The 16418-nt window shown below is 42.3% G+C and overlaps 1 protein-coding gene across 3 annotated transcripts in view; it reads left to right on the top strand.

The window, feature by feature from the left end:
• The window catches only part of RNGTT (RNA guanylyltransferase and 5'-phosphatase), a 502134-nt gene that overhangs the window by 92717 nt on the left and 392999 nt on the right, over positions 1 to 16418 (top strand). For all 3 annotated transcript variants that reach the window (XM_056566087.1, XM_056566088.1, XM_056566086.1), the window contains one exon: positions 3653 to 3896. In XM_056566087.1, the coding sequence (XP_056422062.1) occupies positions 3653 to 3896 (244 nt within the window). The remainder of the gene's footprint in view (positions 1 to 3652; positions 3897 to 16418) is intronic.

Raw genomic sequence — 16418 nt, 5'->3', positions numbered from 1 at the left:
CAATTGTACTGTATTCTTTTGATTTAAAATCTGTATATTGTTTCTAAAAGATATAGATCATATTTTAATGTGTTTTTAATCTGAAATTGTTCTTTGCCTGTGTTTTAATACACAATCTCTCGTTTCAGAATTAAAGGGGTATTCCAGGCAAAACCTTTTTTTTTATATATATCAACTGACTCTAGAAAGTTAAACAGATTTGTAAATTACTTCTATTAAAAATCTTAATCCTTCCAATAGTTATTAGCTTCTGAAGTTTTCTGTCTAACTGCTCAATGATGATGTCACATCCCGGGAGCTGTGCATGATGGGAGAATATCCCCATAGGAACTGCACAGCTCCCGGGACGTGAGTCATCAGAGAGCAGTTAGACAGAAAACAACAACTCAACTTCAGAAGCTAATTTTTTTAATAGAAGTAATTTACAAATCTGTTTAACTTTCCGGAGCCAGTTGATATATAAAAAAAAAGTTTTGGCCTGGAATACCCCTTTAAGTTCTCGCGAGAGGTGATATGCTATGTATTGAGGTGGTGGGAGCACATTAGGGATACTTGAGAAAAGGAGGTGTGTCCTCTGAAACGTCGGAAATGTCCTACGATTGCTCAGCTGTCTACCCCTTCATGAGAGGAAGGAACTCCAGCTACAGGATGACTGTGGAAAGGGCGAAGTGATTCCGGATGCAGAGGACTGTCAAGCGTGTCTAGTGTGCACTAAGGGTGATATCAGTTTTTTTTTTTTTTTTTTACTTGCGATGCCATTGAAGTTTTGTGGATCTTTTGTATAAAGAGAAGTGAATTGCTAAAGAAAGCGTAAGAAACTAAGAATTCTGTGAAGTGTGATTTTTGCTCATACAGATGTCTATGGATATGGAACTGAGCCTCCATTATTGATTACGCTATACCCTAATGCTGAAAGATTTTTTCGTGATTTAATATATAGTAACATTATCACCTACCAGATCCCCTCTTACTGACCCCTTCCATCCCGATCTGCTTTCTCAGTGGAATTAGGTTTTACAATATAGTAGGTATACCCCTCCTCTTAGGCTGTGTTCACACATAGTGTTTCTTGTGCCTAGTGCCAATACATGGTACGCACACAGCCTCATAGTGCTAATACAAAGTAAATAATACAGCTTCATAGTGCTAACACATAGTAGTAATACAGCCTCATAGCACTAATCCGTAGTATACCGCTGTATACTGTACCAGAGACCAGACTGTCACTATATTGCAGGGATGAGCTGTGTCAGTGGCTATACAATCGCAGGCACAGCTCGGGCTCAACCGGAGGTATACATAAACTCTCCCCCACTATTGTTTTTACTGTTCTGGCATCATGGGGGCTTCCTAAATGCGACATGCCCCCCAAAAACCATTTCAGCAAAATTCGCTCTCCATAAACCAAATGTCGCTCCTTCCCTTTTGAGCCCTCTAGTGCACCCACAGAGCACTTTACATCCAAATATGAGGTATTTCTTTACTCAGGAGAAAATGAATTACAAGTTTTTTGGGGGGGGGGGGCTTTTTACCTTTTACCCCTTGTAAAAATGAAAACAATGGGGCTACAGTAACATATTAGTGTAAAAAAAGGGAGATTTAGATTTTTTTTCCCTCCATTTTGCTTCTATTCCTGTGAAACACCTAAAGGGTTAACAAACCTTTTGAATGTCATTTTGAATACTTTGAGGGGTGCAGTTTTCATAATGGGGTCCATCATAGGGGATTTCCAACATAAAGACCCTCAAATTCACTTCTAAACTTAACTGGTTCCTTAAAAATTATGATTTTGAAATTTTTGTGAAAAATTGGAAACTTGCTGCTATACTTTGAAGCCCTCTGATGTCTTCAAAAAGTAAAAACATGTCAACTTTATGATGCAAACATAAAGTAGACATATTGTATATGTGAATCAATATATAATTTATTTGACATGTCCCTTTTCCTTTCAAGCTTCAAAGTTAGAAAAATGCAAAATTTCCTAATTTTTCCTGACATTATTGAACAAGAAATGATGCAAGTATCGACAAAAAATGACCATTAACATAAAGTAGAATATGTCACGAAAAAACTATCTCTGAATCAAATTTAGCAGTAAAAGCATCCCAGAGTTATTAATGCATAAAGTGATAGAGGTCAGATTTAAAAAAAATTCTCCCGTTCATAGTGTCACAATGGGCTCCGTCCCCAAGGGGTTAATATGTAGTCCCGCTTCTTGTGATATTATCACTAGTGGCTGGGCTACACAGGAAGAAGCTGGAATGGAGGGGGTAAGTGAATGTCAGATCAATGTATACAGTCTGCATTTTAGATGGCTGTAAACTCTATAACTCTCCCTCCAAGGAGTTAACTAGCGCTGTATGGCTGCACTAGTTAAAGGGGTACTCCGGTGGAAAACTTAAAAAAAAAAAAAAAATTTTATCAACTGGTTCCAGAAAGTTAAACAGATTTGTAAATTACTTCTACTAAAAAATCTTAATCGTTCCAGTACTTATTAGCTGCGGAATACTACAGAAGAAATTTTCTTTTTGGAACACAGAGCTCTCTGCTGACATCATGACCACAGTGCTCTCTGCTGACATCTCTGTCCATTTTAAGAACTGTCCAGAGTAGGAGAAAATCCCCATAGAAAACATATGCTGCTCTGGGCAGTTCCTAAAATGGACAGAGATGTCAGCAGAGAGCACTGTGATCATGATGTCAACAGAGAGTGCTGTGTTCCAAAAAGAAAAGAATTTACTCTGTAGTATTCAGCAGCTAATAAGTACTGGTTTATCTGTTTAACTTTCTGGCACCAGTTGATTTAAAAAAATAAAATAAAAAAAAATTCTACCAGAGTACCCCTTTAACTCTTTTCTTTCTGAGCAGTGCTAACACATAGTAAATAATACTGCATCATACAGTTCCATAGTGCTAACACAGAGTAACAATACAGCCTTATAGCACTAATCGATTGGACTATTACAAAGTCCTAGTACTAACACATAAAAATACAGCCTTGTGGTCCTAACACATAGCACTATGAGGCTATATTATTTACTATGTGTTAGCACATTGTGTTAGTGCTGCGGTGTTGTAATAGTACTATGGGTTACTGCTATGAGGCTGTATTATTACTTTGTGTTAGCACTATAGAACTGTAATAATACTATATGTTAGTACTGGGAGGCTGTATTATTTACTAACCTATAGTAATAATATATAGCCTATAGTGCTAATCCATAGTAGTAATATAGAATCATAGTACTATTTACACAGTAATAAACCAGACTTGTTCTACCAAGCTGCTACCATAGGTTAGCACATGTTAGCATAGGTTTTATCACTATGGATTAGCGCTATTTACAAAATGTGTGAAAGAACCTGAGAGATTTTGCCCACAGCAACCAATCACAGCTCAGATCAGCTAACAGATCATCTTAATTTTTTATGGAATAAGCTGTAACATTTTGAACATTAACATAGAATAATTGCTTAGGAACATGTCTGTGTACATGATAGGATTCCTGAATAGTCAATGTTATTGTTCTTAAGCTTTTGCTTATTTTGGCATGTCCTTTTACAAATGTTTTAGAACATCTTGTACATTATTTTTCATTTTATGCATTTCCAATGTTAACTGTAGCTCTGTTTTTTTTTGTTTTTTTGTCAGCATTGAGGCAGCAGTAGCCACTTATGCTCACGCAAGGCCACCAGGTATTTACAAAGCTGATTATATAAAGGAGCTTTTTCAACGTTATGGAGATGTTGAGGATGCGCCCCCTGCTCCTGAGCTCCCAGACTGGTGTTTTGAGGAGGATGATGTGGATGATGAGGGGAACAGTATAGTTCAAGAGGCTGAGCCAGGGTCTTCAGGAACTGGTCAACACAGGAAGAAAAAAGAGAGATTAAAACTTGTAAGTTACTCTTCTGTTTTTTAATTTCATTTTTTTTGTGATCTGTTTATCATATTTTTAATCTATAAAACATCTAACTAAAGAAAAACACACTGCATTTTAAAGAGTACCTGTCATAAACCACAAAAAAGTTATATTACTCAGTACCTAATCATGATAATGTACATATCATTTTTATGTGTCTAGCACCTCTATTTCTATCACAGATACCTTCTTTCTGTTGCTCACTTGGTTTGTCATCCTGTGCTTTGGAAGGAGGCATTTCGGTCTCTTGCACTCACTATGCATGAATTTTCTTCCTCCCTGGGTCTGCTTTACTGTGCTTGATTATGTCCTATATGGTATGGGAACCCCTAGTGGTGTTTTTATAAGCCATGATTTCCATAAAAAGGAAATAGTAATTTTTTATGAAGTACCGTATGTATGTATGTGTGTATATATATATATATATATATATATATATATATATATATATATATATATAGTATAAGCCGAGGCCCCTAATTTTACCCCAAAAACCCAGGAAAAGTTATTTACTCGACTACATCGTCGAAATACATCATTCCAGACCCCCGTCATCATCCCCCCCTTCATCATCACCGCCTGTCAATCCCTTCATCAGTGGTCTTCAACCTGCGGACCTCCAGATGTTGCAAAACTACAACTCCCAGCATGCCCGGACAGTCATTGGCTGGGTGTTGTAGTTTTGAAACCTCTGGAGGTCCGCAGGTTGAAGACCACTGCGGCCTTCGTCATCATCCAGCCCCCCCCCCCTCCCTTTTTGTTTTGTACTCGCCTCCCCTCGGCGTGAAGTTAGGGTGAGCTGGTCCAGGCCATCTATGCTGTAGGGACCGTCCGGTTGGGATGGTTAGTTGTTGCGGGCTGTCCATTTTCACCGGGGCGGCCGTTGCGCATGAACGTCCCTGTGCGTCGTCGTCAAGGCAACGCCACTACTCCGGGGCCGGGCCTGTAGCGCGGAGAAGAGGCCCCCCGGTGAAAATGCACAGCCTGCAACGACTAACCATCCCCACCGGACGGTCCCTGCAGCATAGATGGCCCGGACCAGCTCACCCTAACTTCACGCCGAGGGGAGGTGAGTACAAAACAAAAGGGTGGGGGGGCTGGATGAGGACGAAGGCTGCAGTGGTCTTAAACCTGCGGACCTCCAGAGGTTTCAAAACTTAAACACCAAACATGCCCGGACAGCAGATGGCTGTCCGGGCTTGCTGGGAGTTGTAGTTTTGCAACATCTGGAGGTCTGCAGGTTGAAGACCACTGATGAAGGGATTGACAGGTATCGAGTATAAGCCGAGGGGGGCATTTTCAGCATGAAAAATCGTACTGAAAAACTCGGCTTATACTCGAGTATATATGGTATATTAGAAAGGTTAATGTTTTGCCAAGATGTACAACGTATATAAGTTTTTGAATTGGACAGTGCCCATTTAAATTTACATTTAAATAAGCTGTTTTGCTACTGTAAGGGCCTCTATTACATTCTTACACTTGCATTTGAGTACAAAAGGATATTCCAAGCAACATTAGGCTTTACTGCCATTCAGGTAATTTCTTCTACCAACAAATAGGGGGAGATTTATCAAAACCTGTCGAGAGAAGGTGAACCGGTTGCCCATAGCAACCAATCAGATCACTTCTTTCATTTTTTCAGAGGCGTTTTCAAAAAATGAAAAACAATCTGGTTGCTATGGCCAACTCAGCAACTTTTCCTCTGGACACGTTTTGATGAATGAGAAACAAGATATAGCGGGCTCAACCTATGTAATTATATCCATAAGGGTGCTACCAGTGCTAATATCCTAAACGCAAAAGCACATATTAAGGCACACACCAATACTATCTCATCAATACTTTATTATAGTACACAACATGTAACAAATTAGACCACACAATTAAAAACACTAAAAACAAGGGTGCCAGATGACTTACAGCCTCCCTAAGGTATGGAGGGGAAGCCCAGTTTCCTGGTAGCTCCCCCTCAGGGACACCCGCCTTATCTCAATGATACAATAAACACAGTCCCTCTAGACCAGGGGTCCCCAAACTATGGCCCGCGGGCAACATGCGGCACGCTGCGGACAATTATCCAGCCCGCCTGCTGCCGCTGCCTAAGGACATACCTGTGTCCCAAAATATGTTTTCGGGACACAGTGATGCCCCGGTTACCTCTCTGCGGCCCCACGTATACTTTAAAAATGCAGGGGCTGCCGGGAGGTAGCGCACGCAGGGCACGTCCCGTGCATGTGCCCATAGCAACAGGGAGCGGAGCAGAGAGCAGGTCGTGCACTGGCCAGCTTGGTAAGTGTTGCCAGCGGCACGTCAGCTTCGGTGCTCCGACCACCGCTCCTCCAGTACCGGAACTTACTGCTATTGCCGGACCGGAGGAGTGGTGGTCGGAGCACTGAAGTGGGGCAGTACACAGGCATACAGCCTCCAGCCATACACTGTATGACTGGAGGCTATATATCTGTGGGGGAACTATACTGCACCTAATGTGGGGGAACTATACTGCACCTAATGTGGGGGAACTATACTGCACCTAATGTGGGGGAACTATACTGCACCTAATGTGGGGGAACTATACTGCACCTAATGTGGGGGAACTATACTGCACCTAATGTGGGGGAACTATACTGCACCTAATGTGGGGGAACTATACTGCACCTAATGTGGGGGAACTATACTGCACCTAATGTGGGGGAACTATACTGCACCTAATGTGGGGGAACTATACTGCACCTAATGTGGGGAAACTACAACCTAATGTGGGGGAACTATGCTGCACCTAATGTGGGGGAACTACAACCTTTTGTGGGGATCTATACTGCCAGCCTAATGTGGGGAAGCTACAACCTAATGTGGGGATCTATACTTCCTACCTAATGTGGGGGGAACTGTGCTGCTTACTTACGTACTTAAAGGGGTAGTCCACTAATTAGATATATAAGTGTGCATAGGAATTTGTTCATTATTTTTTATTTTTTTTTATAACTACCGTATATACTCGAGTATAGGCCGAGTTTTTCAGCACGATTTTTCGTGCTGAAAACACCCCCCTCGGCTTATACTCGAGTGAACTCCCCCACCCGCAGTGGTCTTCAACCTGCGGACCTCCAGAGGTTTCAAAACTACAACTCCCAGCAAGCCCGGGCAGCCATCGGCTGTCCGGGCTTGCTGGGAGTTGTAGTTTTGAAACCTCCGGAGGTCCGCAGGTTGAAGACCACTGCGGCCTTCAACATCATCCAGCCCCCTCTCACCCCCTTTAGTTCTGAGTACTCACCTCCGCTCGGCGCTGGTCCGGTCCTGCAGGGCTGTCCGGTGAGGAGGTGGTCCGGTGAGGAGGTGGTCCGGGCTGCTATCTTCACCGGGGAGGCCTCTTCTAAGCGCTTCGGGCCCGGCCTCAGAATAGTCACGTTGCCTTGACAACGACGCAGATACGTCGCTGTCAAGGCAACGGCTCTATTCCGGGCCGGAAGCGCGGAGAAGAGGCGCCCCCGGTGAAGATAGCAGCCCGGACCACCTCCTCACCGGACCACCTCCTTACCGGACAGCCCTGCAGGACCGGACCAGCGCCGAGCGGAGGTGAGTACTCAGAACTAAAGGGGGTGAGAGGGGGCTGGATGATGTTGAAGGCCGCAGTGGTCTTCAACCTGCGGACCTCCGGAGGTTTCAAAACTACAACTCCCAGCAAGCCCGGACAGCCGATGGCTGCCCGGGCTTGCTGGGAGTTGTAGTTTTGAAACCTCTGGAGGTCCGCATGTTGAAGGCCGCAGTGGTCTTCAACCTGCGGACCTCCGGAGGTTTCAAAACTACAACTCCCAGCAAGCCCGGACAGCCGATGGCTGCCCGGGCTTGCTGGGAGTTGTAGTTTTGAAACCTCTGGAGGTCCGCATGTTGAAGGCCGCAGTGGTCTTCAACCTGCGGACCTCCGGAGGTTTCAAAACTACAACTCCCAGCAAGCCCGGACAGCCGATGGCTGCCCGGGCTTGCTGGGAGTTGTAGTTTTGAAACCTCTGGAGGTCCGCAGGTTGAAGACCACTGAGGGCGAATGATGAGAAGAGGATGATGAAGGGGGGGGGTGTGGGGATGATGAAGGGGGGTGGGGATGATGAAGGGGGGGGGGTGTGGGATGATTACAAGGGGATGATGAAGGGGGGATGTGTGGGATGATGAAGGGGGGATGTGTGGGATGATGACAAGGGGATGATGAAGGGGGGATGTGTGGGATGATGACAAGGGGATGATGAAGGGGGGATGTGTGGGATAAGGGGATGTGTGGGATGATGACAAGGGGATGATGAAGGGGGGATGTGTGGGATGATGACAAGGGGATGATGAAGGGGGGATGTGTGGGATGATAAGGGGATGTGTGGGATGATGACAAGGGGATGATGAAGGGGGGATGTGTGGGATGATGACAAGGGGATGATGAGGATGTTAATGACGGGTCTGGATGATGACAGGGGGGATGAGGTATTTCCCACCCTAGGCTTATACTCGAGTCAATAACTTTTCCTTGGATTTTGGGTTGAAATTAGGGGTCTCGGCTTATACTCGGGTCGGCTTATACTCGAGTATATACGGTATAGTCTGGCCCTCCAACAATCTGAGGGATAGTGAACTGGTCCCCTGTTTAAAAAGTTTGAGGACCCCTGCTCTAGACCAATGAACCCCTATGCATAATAACACATAAGTAAATACAATATTGCACAATCAATAGCAGCTGCATGAATGTTCAATCGTTCAAATAAAGTGCACGGTCAAGAGAGATAAGAAATACATCACAATGTAATAGATGGAGCGGGTGTCTGGGCATCCTGGGAGTTGTAGTTTTGCAGCAGCTGGAGGCATCCTGACGATTACACATGAGCGATTCTCAAACAGTGTGCCTACAGCTGTTGCTAAACTACAACTCCCAGCATGTCCGTACAGCCAACAGCTGTCTGGGCATGCCGGGAGTTGTAGTTTAGCAACAACTGTAGGCACACTGTTTGAGAAACACTCATGTGTAATCATCAAGGTGCCTCAAGCTGCTGCAAAACTACAACTCCCAGCATGCCCAGACAGCTGTTGGCTGTACGGACATGCTGTTAGTTGTAGTTTAGCAAATACTGGAGGCACCCTGATAATTAGACCTCAGTGTATCTCAAATAGTGTGCCTACAGCTGTTGCTAAACTACAACTCTTAGCATGTACGGACAGCTATTGGCTGTGAGGGCATGCTGGGATTTGTAGTTGTGAACCTAGAGGAAGAATATTAGGAAAAAAATCTTCGGGTACGTTTTGATAGTTTATAATATCTTTGGCTGTATAATCATATTAAAAAACCCTCTCCTCCTCGATAAATTGTGTTTTTTATTCATTGATCTTTTCCCCAAGTAAAAGACCTCAGATCAGACTTACCCCAAAATGACATGTACAGTACTAATGGAGCATCGGTGCAGCACTGATATTCTGTGCGCGCGCTGCCTCCACACTGTACATGCTGGTGCCGGGGACAGGTTGCGTGCGAGGCCAGTTGTGCCAATGCGCGCAGCCCCGACGTTCACAGTGCTCACTCCGGCCTGTCTGATTGCCCGGCCGGATCGGTTCGAATTCAGTAGTGACTTCAATGCAGGCTGCAGCCGGCCACTAGGAGGGAGACCCCTAGTGGCCGGTTTTCAAATAGAAAATCATTTATTTTAAACAACAACAAAAAAAAATTGATGTATATTAGAGATATGTTGTAGTACACAAGTACTACAACATATAAAAAAAAAAAACTTCATGACACTGCCCATTTAAGATTAGTGATATGGACTGCTGCCATATATTGAGATTTTTCAGCTGTAGTTTTAATAGCTGTCAACATGAGTTTACCGATTTTTAGAGGGATGATGCCTGTGGTGCTTCCATGCTTCTGTATCATTCCTTTCATTCCTCTATTTCTTAAATGTCACTTTCAGTTATTACATAAACCAGAGCTCTATATTTGATCTTGGCAAAGCTAAAACAAAATGTTAATTGTGTTTTGTCTGATTTAAAATGGACCCTTTAGGTAATGGATGTTCGCTTCTCTTCAAGTTTTTTCCCTATGGGATTGTGTCCTTAAGGTGTCAGTAAAACAGATGGTTACTCAACATGGCATGGTTTATCCACTGGGATTCCTCCTATGCTTGCACTGAGACTGCAGTAAATCTCTACTTTGTACTGTTTGTAGACCATCTGTATCTTTTTTTTTTTTTTTTCTCTTAAGTACTGTACATTAACTATTTGCCAAGCAGCTAGAATTTCCTGGCTAATGTTTGTACATGCATATATGGCAAACCAGGATACGCCTATCAACTGAAGCAAATAAAAAAAGATCCTGATAATCTGTCATCTCTGGTGAGCGACTAGCACACAAGATGCCTTGTAATCAGTAAACATAAACCATATTACTGGGAATCTGGTTGCTTAACTAGATCAGTAAAGGCAAAAGGAGATATATATATATATATATATACACGGGCCCCGCACAGTAACCTGACCCTCCCTGTTATACCCTTCTTTGCTCATGCAGGTGCACTACTGAGTGCGAGTTTCCTGCAGAGACACTTTGGATAGGTTCAGACTACGGAATCTCCGGGCAGAAAATTTCCGCCCGGAGATTCCGAGTGCGGCCAGTGCCGGCTGAATCAGTCTGCGCTAGGACCGCGCGGACACTGAAGTCTCCCATAGACTGCAATATGTTCCTCGCGGATTTCCGCCTGAAGAAACAGCAACCCCTTTCTTCAGGCGGAAATTTTCCGTTCACAAATTCCGCTTCACAAATTCCGAAGTTGAATTTGTGAACGGAAACCCATTCACTGCACTATACATTTTAGCAAGCGGAATTTCTGCATGCAATTTCAAAGTTAAATTGCAGGCGGAAAATCCGTAGTCTGAACCTAGCCTTACAGTGCCCAATTCATGAGGTGAACACAATATTTACTGTGGGCAAAAACAAATGAGGGAAGAAAACGAGAATGTGGTTCTAGATTCCACTTGACGCAATGTAAGGAACACCACTTTAACTTTACATTTTTAAAGAGGAGCTGATATCCAATACTTGAGTATGTCCCATGGGGTTAACTTATTGATAAAAAGTCAAGACCATCACCCTTTAAGTTGCCATGAATGCTTTATTGTAACCATACCCTCAGGTGTCACCCAACCAGCATTCATTCAAACAGCTGTTTTCACCCATACGTTTCCACACATAACATTACTAAACTATTCTGCTCCAAACCACACTTAGTGTCGTCACGCGAGGTCGACAACACAGGTGGGATGTGCAGCCGCACGTCTTGCTCCAGTTGGAGCTGGATATTTATTAGTACTGTGCCTAGTGTGCATCCGCACTGGTAAGTACTTGTGTGTATGCAATAAATAACATGAACATTTCTTGGCTGCTTAAAGGGATAAGGATGTTAAAAAGAAGGGTTTGTGTATGTTCACACAGTTTTAAAAAGTACAGTCGTTTTTTGAATGCTCCTTTTTTTTATTCACTTGAATTGATCAAAATAGTTTAGAGTAGACTTTAGTTTTTTTTATTTTATTAAGTGCGGTTTTCGGCACCAAAAAAGCTCCAAAAAGCTCCTCCAACTTTTTTTAATTGCAAAAACAGCACCACGTCGCTCTACAGGTTGTGTGTAGCATTATAGCTCTGTCCCATTCACTTCAAGGGAGCTGAGCTGCAGTACCAGACACAGCCTGTGGATAAGTGGTGCTGTTTTTGCAAAAAACAAAATAATTTTTCTAATACTATATACTACCCCTTTAATTACCCAGTGTCTCCATAGGTTTTTATAAAAATTTAGCTTACTTTAGTTTCTACAGCCTCTACTCTTTTTGCTCTTTCAGCAATGTGGGCTGTTCACCAAGGTTTATCTCCCCTGTCTATTTCTGCAATGTTGTGTGACTCCCTTCCCCTCCCTGCTGCATTCACACCTTTTTTGCAATACAGTTTCTGTATACGTTTTCAATTTGAAAACCGTATGGAACCGTATTGAAAACCGTATGCCGAACGATGCATCCGGTTGCATCAGATTTTGCGTCTTGTACGGCTTTATTTTTATTTTTTTCCCGTACCCGAATCCGTAGCCTACCATGGTTTTAGATACGGGTGAAAAACCGTATTGAAACAGTGTACGTTTTTTTAACATGGGAGTCAATAGGAGCCTTAGAGAACCGTATGTGCGTACGGTTTCATCCGGTTTGCACCATACAGTTTTTGACTTTCTTGGAATTTTAATCAAACAAGTGAAACTTTATTTATAATGGAGTGAAAAGTTAAAAACATATACTGCAACCGGACATAATTTTTCAAACCGTATATGTTTTTTAACTGTATGTGGGTTAAAATTTGTACATTCCTTTTGATACAGTTTAGTGCAGTTTTGCGGAATCCGTTTTTCATCAAAAACCTGATATGGGAACTGTACTGCAAAAACGTGGTGTGAATGCACCCTTACACTAAGAGAGCAGAACGTCCAACTGATGGACTTATCTTAAAAAAATAAAAAATAGCAGCTAAATGGTAGAAACTTTCCAATGAAGACTAGAAAGTTTCTTTAATTTGCAGTCCTGAAACAAATCAGCAATAATAAAAACATTGCTTAGGTGTCCACAGCCTTTTAGCCAGTAAAATACAGTAAGCATTCTAAAAAAAAATCCATATTTCTTGTATTCAGTGTGTTCAGAAAGGTCACAGAATTAATATGGGTCTTAAGTAGGATTTGTTGGTATGAATCTCATCTATTTCATGTGTTTGGAGATGCAAATATTTATAATTTGCTTGATATTTTTATATGGATTAACAAGCCCATTATGCATATTAACTTGGAGAATAACATTTACTCTGTGTCAGAAGAATTTTGTGTTTTATAATTGTAAAAACATCAAGAAAACTACTATGACTTATTCTAATAAGTCTAGTCTGCTGAGCGTTCATTAGTGCATTGGATGATGGATCCCCAGCAGGTAGGACATTGTATGATGGGTGATATTAGGCTGGTTTATGATGACCAAAGTAAAGTTTATCATTGACCTGGTCATCAATCTGCTTAGGAGATTACTCAGGAGAGGAGACACAGGCTTGAAATAAATTTCTTAGCTGCTCCTCTGATGGATCCTCACCGGGAATAGACAGCAGCCACCATCATGTAAAACCAAGGAGGCTGTAGAACAAAAACGAAGCACACTTTTTAATAAAGACTTATGCAGGAAATGTTATTGCACCATGAGTTGTCTCCGTAGCCTTTAAATGTACATTATAGATTTGGTATAATAGCTGTTCTCAAAGCTGGTTTTCCGAGACGGAGACGTGATGTCACTCCACACCTCCATCTAAAGCCAGAATACCCCTCTTAATATTGATTTATTGATTCTAGGTGGTATAGATATTCTGAACCCCTCCAAGAAATGTTGCCTCCTGCCTTAATGATTTAATGACTTGCTGGAGATTCAACAGGGCTACAGGCTTATACCTACACATATGCTGGGACTGTCCATTAGTATCATCCTTCTAGACATCTGTTCATATTTCTTTTCATATACCTCTGTTTGTCCCGAGAACAGCTCCCCCGATGCCGCTGTTATCGCTCCCCGTCCTCCAGTCATGTCTTCTTTCTGCTTTTGGGGCCTGACACGTCACACTGCCGCTGAGCTAATCGCTGGCCGCAGTGATGTCTCACCTTGGCCAATGAAAAGTTGAGTGACAGTGTGACATGTCGGGCTCCTTCCTTCAACAACCAACTGCTATTGGCCAGTGAAAAATTGTGCACAAGTGCTTTATCTTCCCATGAAGCATCAGAATTATTGAAATTGGTAGACTATTCATAGACCATCTATGCAGAACAGCTTTACATTTGTTCATTCTGACCAACTGCTTTACAGAAAGTACAAATAATCCTGAAGACCTACAGAGTTGTAGAACTGTCTTAAAGAAATGCAGGGATTGTGTCAAGTTTTACATTGTTTTTCAAGCATTAAATGTGGAAATCTTGCACTCATTACTCCTTAACAGACATGTTCTAGCTCATAGCTATTGCCTATGTCACATTATTTAGTTGTGTTTGACAAATCCACCAAATCTTTGACAGCTTGTGGAGAGGCCCATTCCTAGGTACCCTATTAATAACTGATCCTTTTTATACTGTGCTTTTTTAATGACCATATCACATTCTTTTTATTGTAATAATGCAGACAAGATGAAATCATTACTCTGTGTATAATGTAGATGCACATTTATAGCTGTAGGTGCTGGATGAGTCAGACTGCTCATCATTTTTGTTAATACATGAGTGAGTTCTTTGCAGAGAATTTTAAGCTTATACATTTTTGCATTCTTTAAAAACTAAAATGTGAACACATTTCATGTAATGTGTGATATGTACCACACTAAGATGCTATAGCCACCTGGCGACCTGTGGTGGTATAATGTACCCTTTCCTGTAAAAATGTTTTAATCTTAGGTTCAGACCTGATGGATATTAGCGCCAACTTGATTCTGAATTACAATTACTTCTTAATGTTTTTTTTTAAAAAGAGTTCGAAAGGATAGCCTGACGTCCAGTAAAACAAACAAACAAACAAACAAACAAAAAATCATAAAAAGTGCTGCAGAAGCATATAGCATTGCTACCCTGTCCGGAAACCACTAAAGAGCCAGGTTGTACCTCCTGGTTAAGAAATTGCTCACTACTACTCAACCCAGAATGCGTTGCTTTCCCTCGACACTGCTTATTTCCCTCCTACAACACTCCTGCCAGTTTAGCAGAAAGTTTAATTTCAAAGCAGCATAACACACAATCAGTAAGGCTGCAGCACCTGCTGCATTCATTCCTTATCTGCTCTTATGGTATTTCTCAGCACAGGGAAGCATGCTGAAAAGACAACCCATTCTTCCCTAAATGCCCTAATACAGATGTATATGAAAGAGAGATGGTGATGTATGCTGTAGGGGCTTGTTTGAGGTGGTGATATCACTCGGGGAAAGGCTGGACCTCAAAGAAATATTCCGGCCAAGCTTCCTGAGAATTCAGAGGAAGATGCAAATTCTTGCTGGAGAGGGAGAAACTGGGTTGCTGAAGACAGTACCACACTAACAATGAAAGAACTACATAACTTCCAGTTTAGGGTGAATCACGCCAAGCCATGTTGAAGCCAGTACAGTTTGTGTTAACACTATATTAGGAAGTTATATGTCTTTGTCTTAATTAAATACAGTTTTCTGATACTGAAATATTTCAATTTTAACTTATACTATTTATACATGCATTTTTTTTTTTGAAAAGGAGAAAAATGCATAGGTCTACAGATGCTTCTGTATGCCACACAACAATCAATATCCTATTCACTTACATTATAACAAAAATAGATTGCAACTAGGGCTGCAATGCTTAATCAATATTATCGATAAAAATCAATAATGGAAATTGTTGTTGACGATTTGCATTATTTATTCATTGGTAGTTAGGGGGTGTCACCTCGGTTGTTAGGGAGTAAGGCCTAACAACATAGTACAGGGATCCCTTGGCTTGGGTTGGCTTCAACTTATGATGATTTCAACTCACCCAGTCTTTGTGACTTCTTTATCAGCGATTTTCACATCATGACAGGTGGGAGACATGCAGGGGGTACAAAAGAACTGAGGCTATAGCAGCCGTTTCACACTAGTTGTGCTTCATTGGGCCTCAGAGAGGCCCAATGAAGCACAACTTGTGTGAAACGGCTGCTGTAGCCTCAGTTCTTTTGTACCCCGAGCATGTCTTCCTCTGTCATAATGTGAAAATCGCTGATAAATAAAGCAGTCACAAAGATTGGGTGAGTCGCCATCTCTTTATTCCTTCGTGCTTTTGGATATCCTCCCCTCATGTTTTTGTAGGAGGTTTCTCTGGTTAGAGCAATTTTAATTATTTTTTAATTGTGCTGTTTGTTTTTCATATCCATGTATTTATGTATATCATTTGCTAAATAAGATTAATATTTTATACAAAAGGGATAAAGTATTCCTCTTAGGGAGAGGCACAACAGGCTTCTCACTAGCCAAGCCAGAACACCCTACTCAAATACTACGAAACGGCTGTCTGCAGACGGGTCCTCTTCCCTTCTGGGGAGAAGTCTGGTTTGGCATTAAAGCCTGATCAGTTTCTGAGACTTCGTAACTGGATCTAAAGCTGATGTCCAGGGAATGTGATGAGCTGCTTTGCATATTTGCATTAGGGATCGACCGATATCGATTTTTTAGGGCCGATACCGATAATCTGTGACCTTTCAGGCCGATAGCTGATAACTTATACCGATATTCCGGTATAAGTTATTGGCTGTTCCCATCCCAATCCCCCCACCCGGCCCCGCAGAAGCCGCTGCAGATCAATTATTTAAAGCGGGCGCTTTAAATCAATGAACTGCATTGGCTTTTGCGGGGCCAGAGACCGCCGCAACCCGCTTCTCTCCCCCTGCCTGTCCTGGGGTCCTCCCTAGTCCAACCACCGCTGCTGC

Source organism: Hyla sarda, chromosome 3 (assembly GCF_029499605.1).
Source record: "Hyla sarda isolate aHylSar1 chromosome 3, aHylSar1.hap1, whole genome shotgun sequence".
Lineage (NCBI taxonomy): Eukaryota > Metazoa > Chordata > Amphibia > Anura > Hylidae > Hyla > Hyla sarda.
Note: the sequence above shows the minus strand (reverse complement) of the source record. Positions and strands in the feature narration are given on the sequence as shown.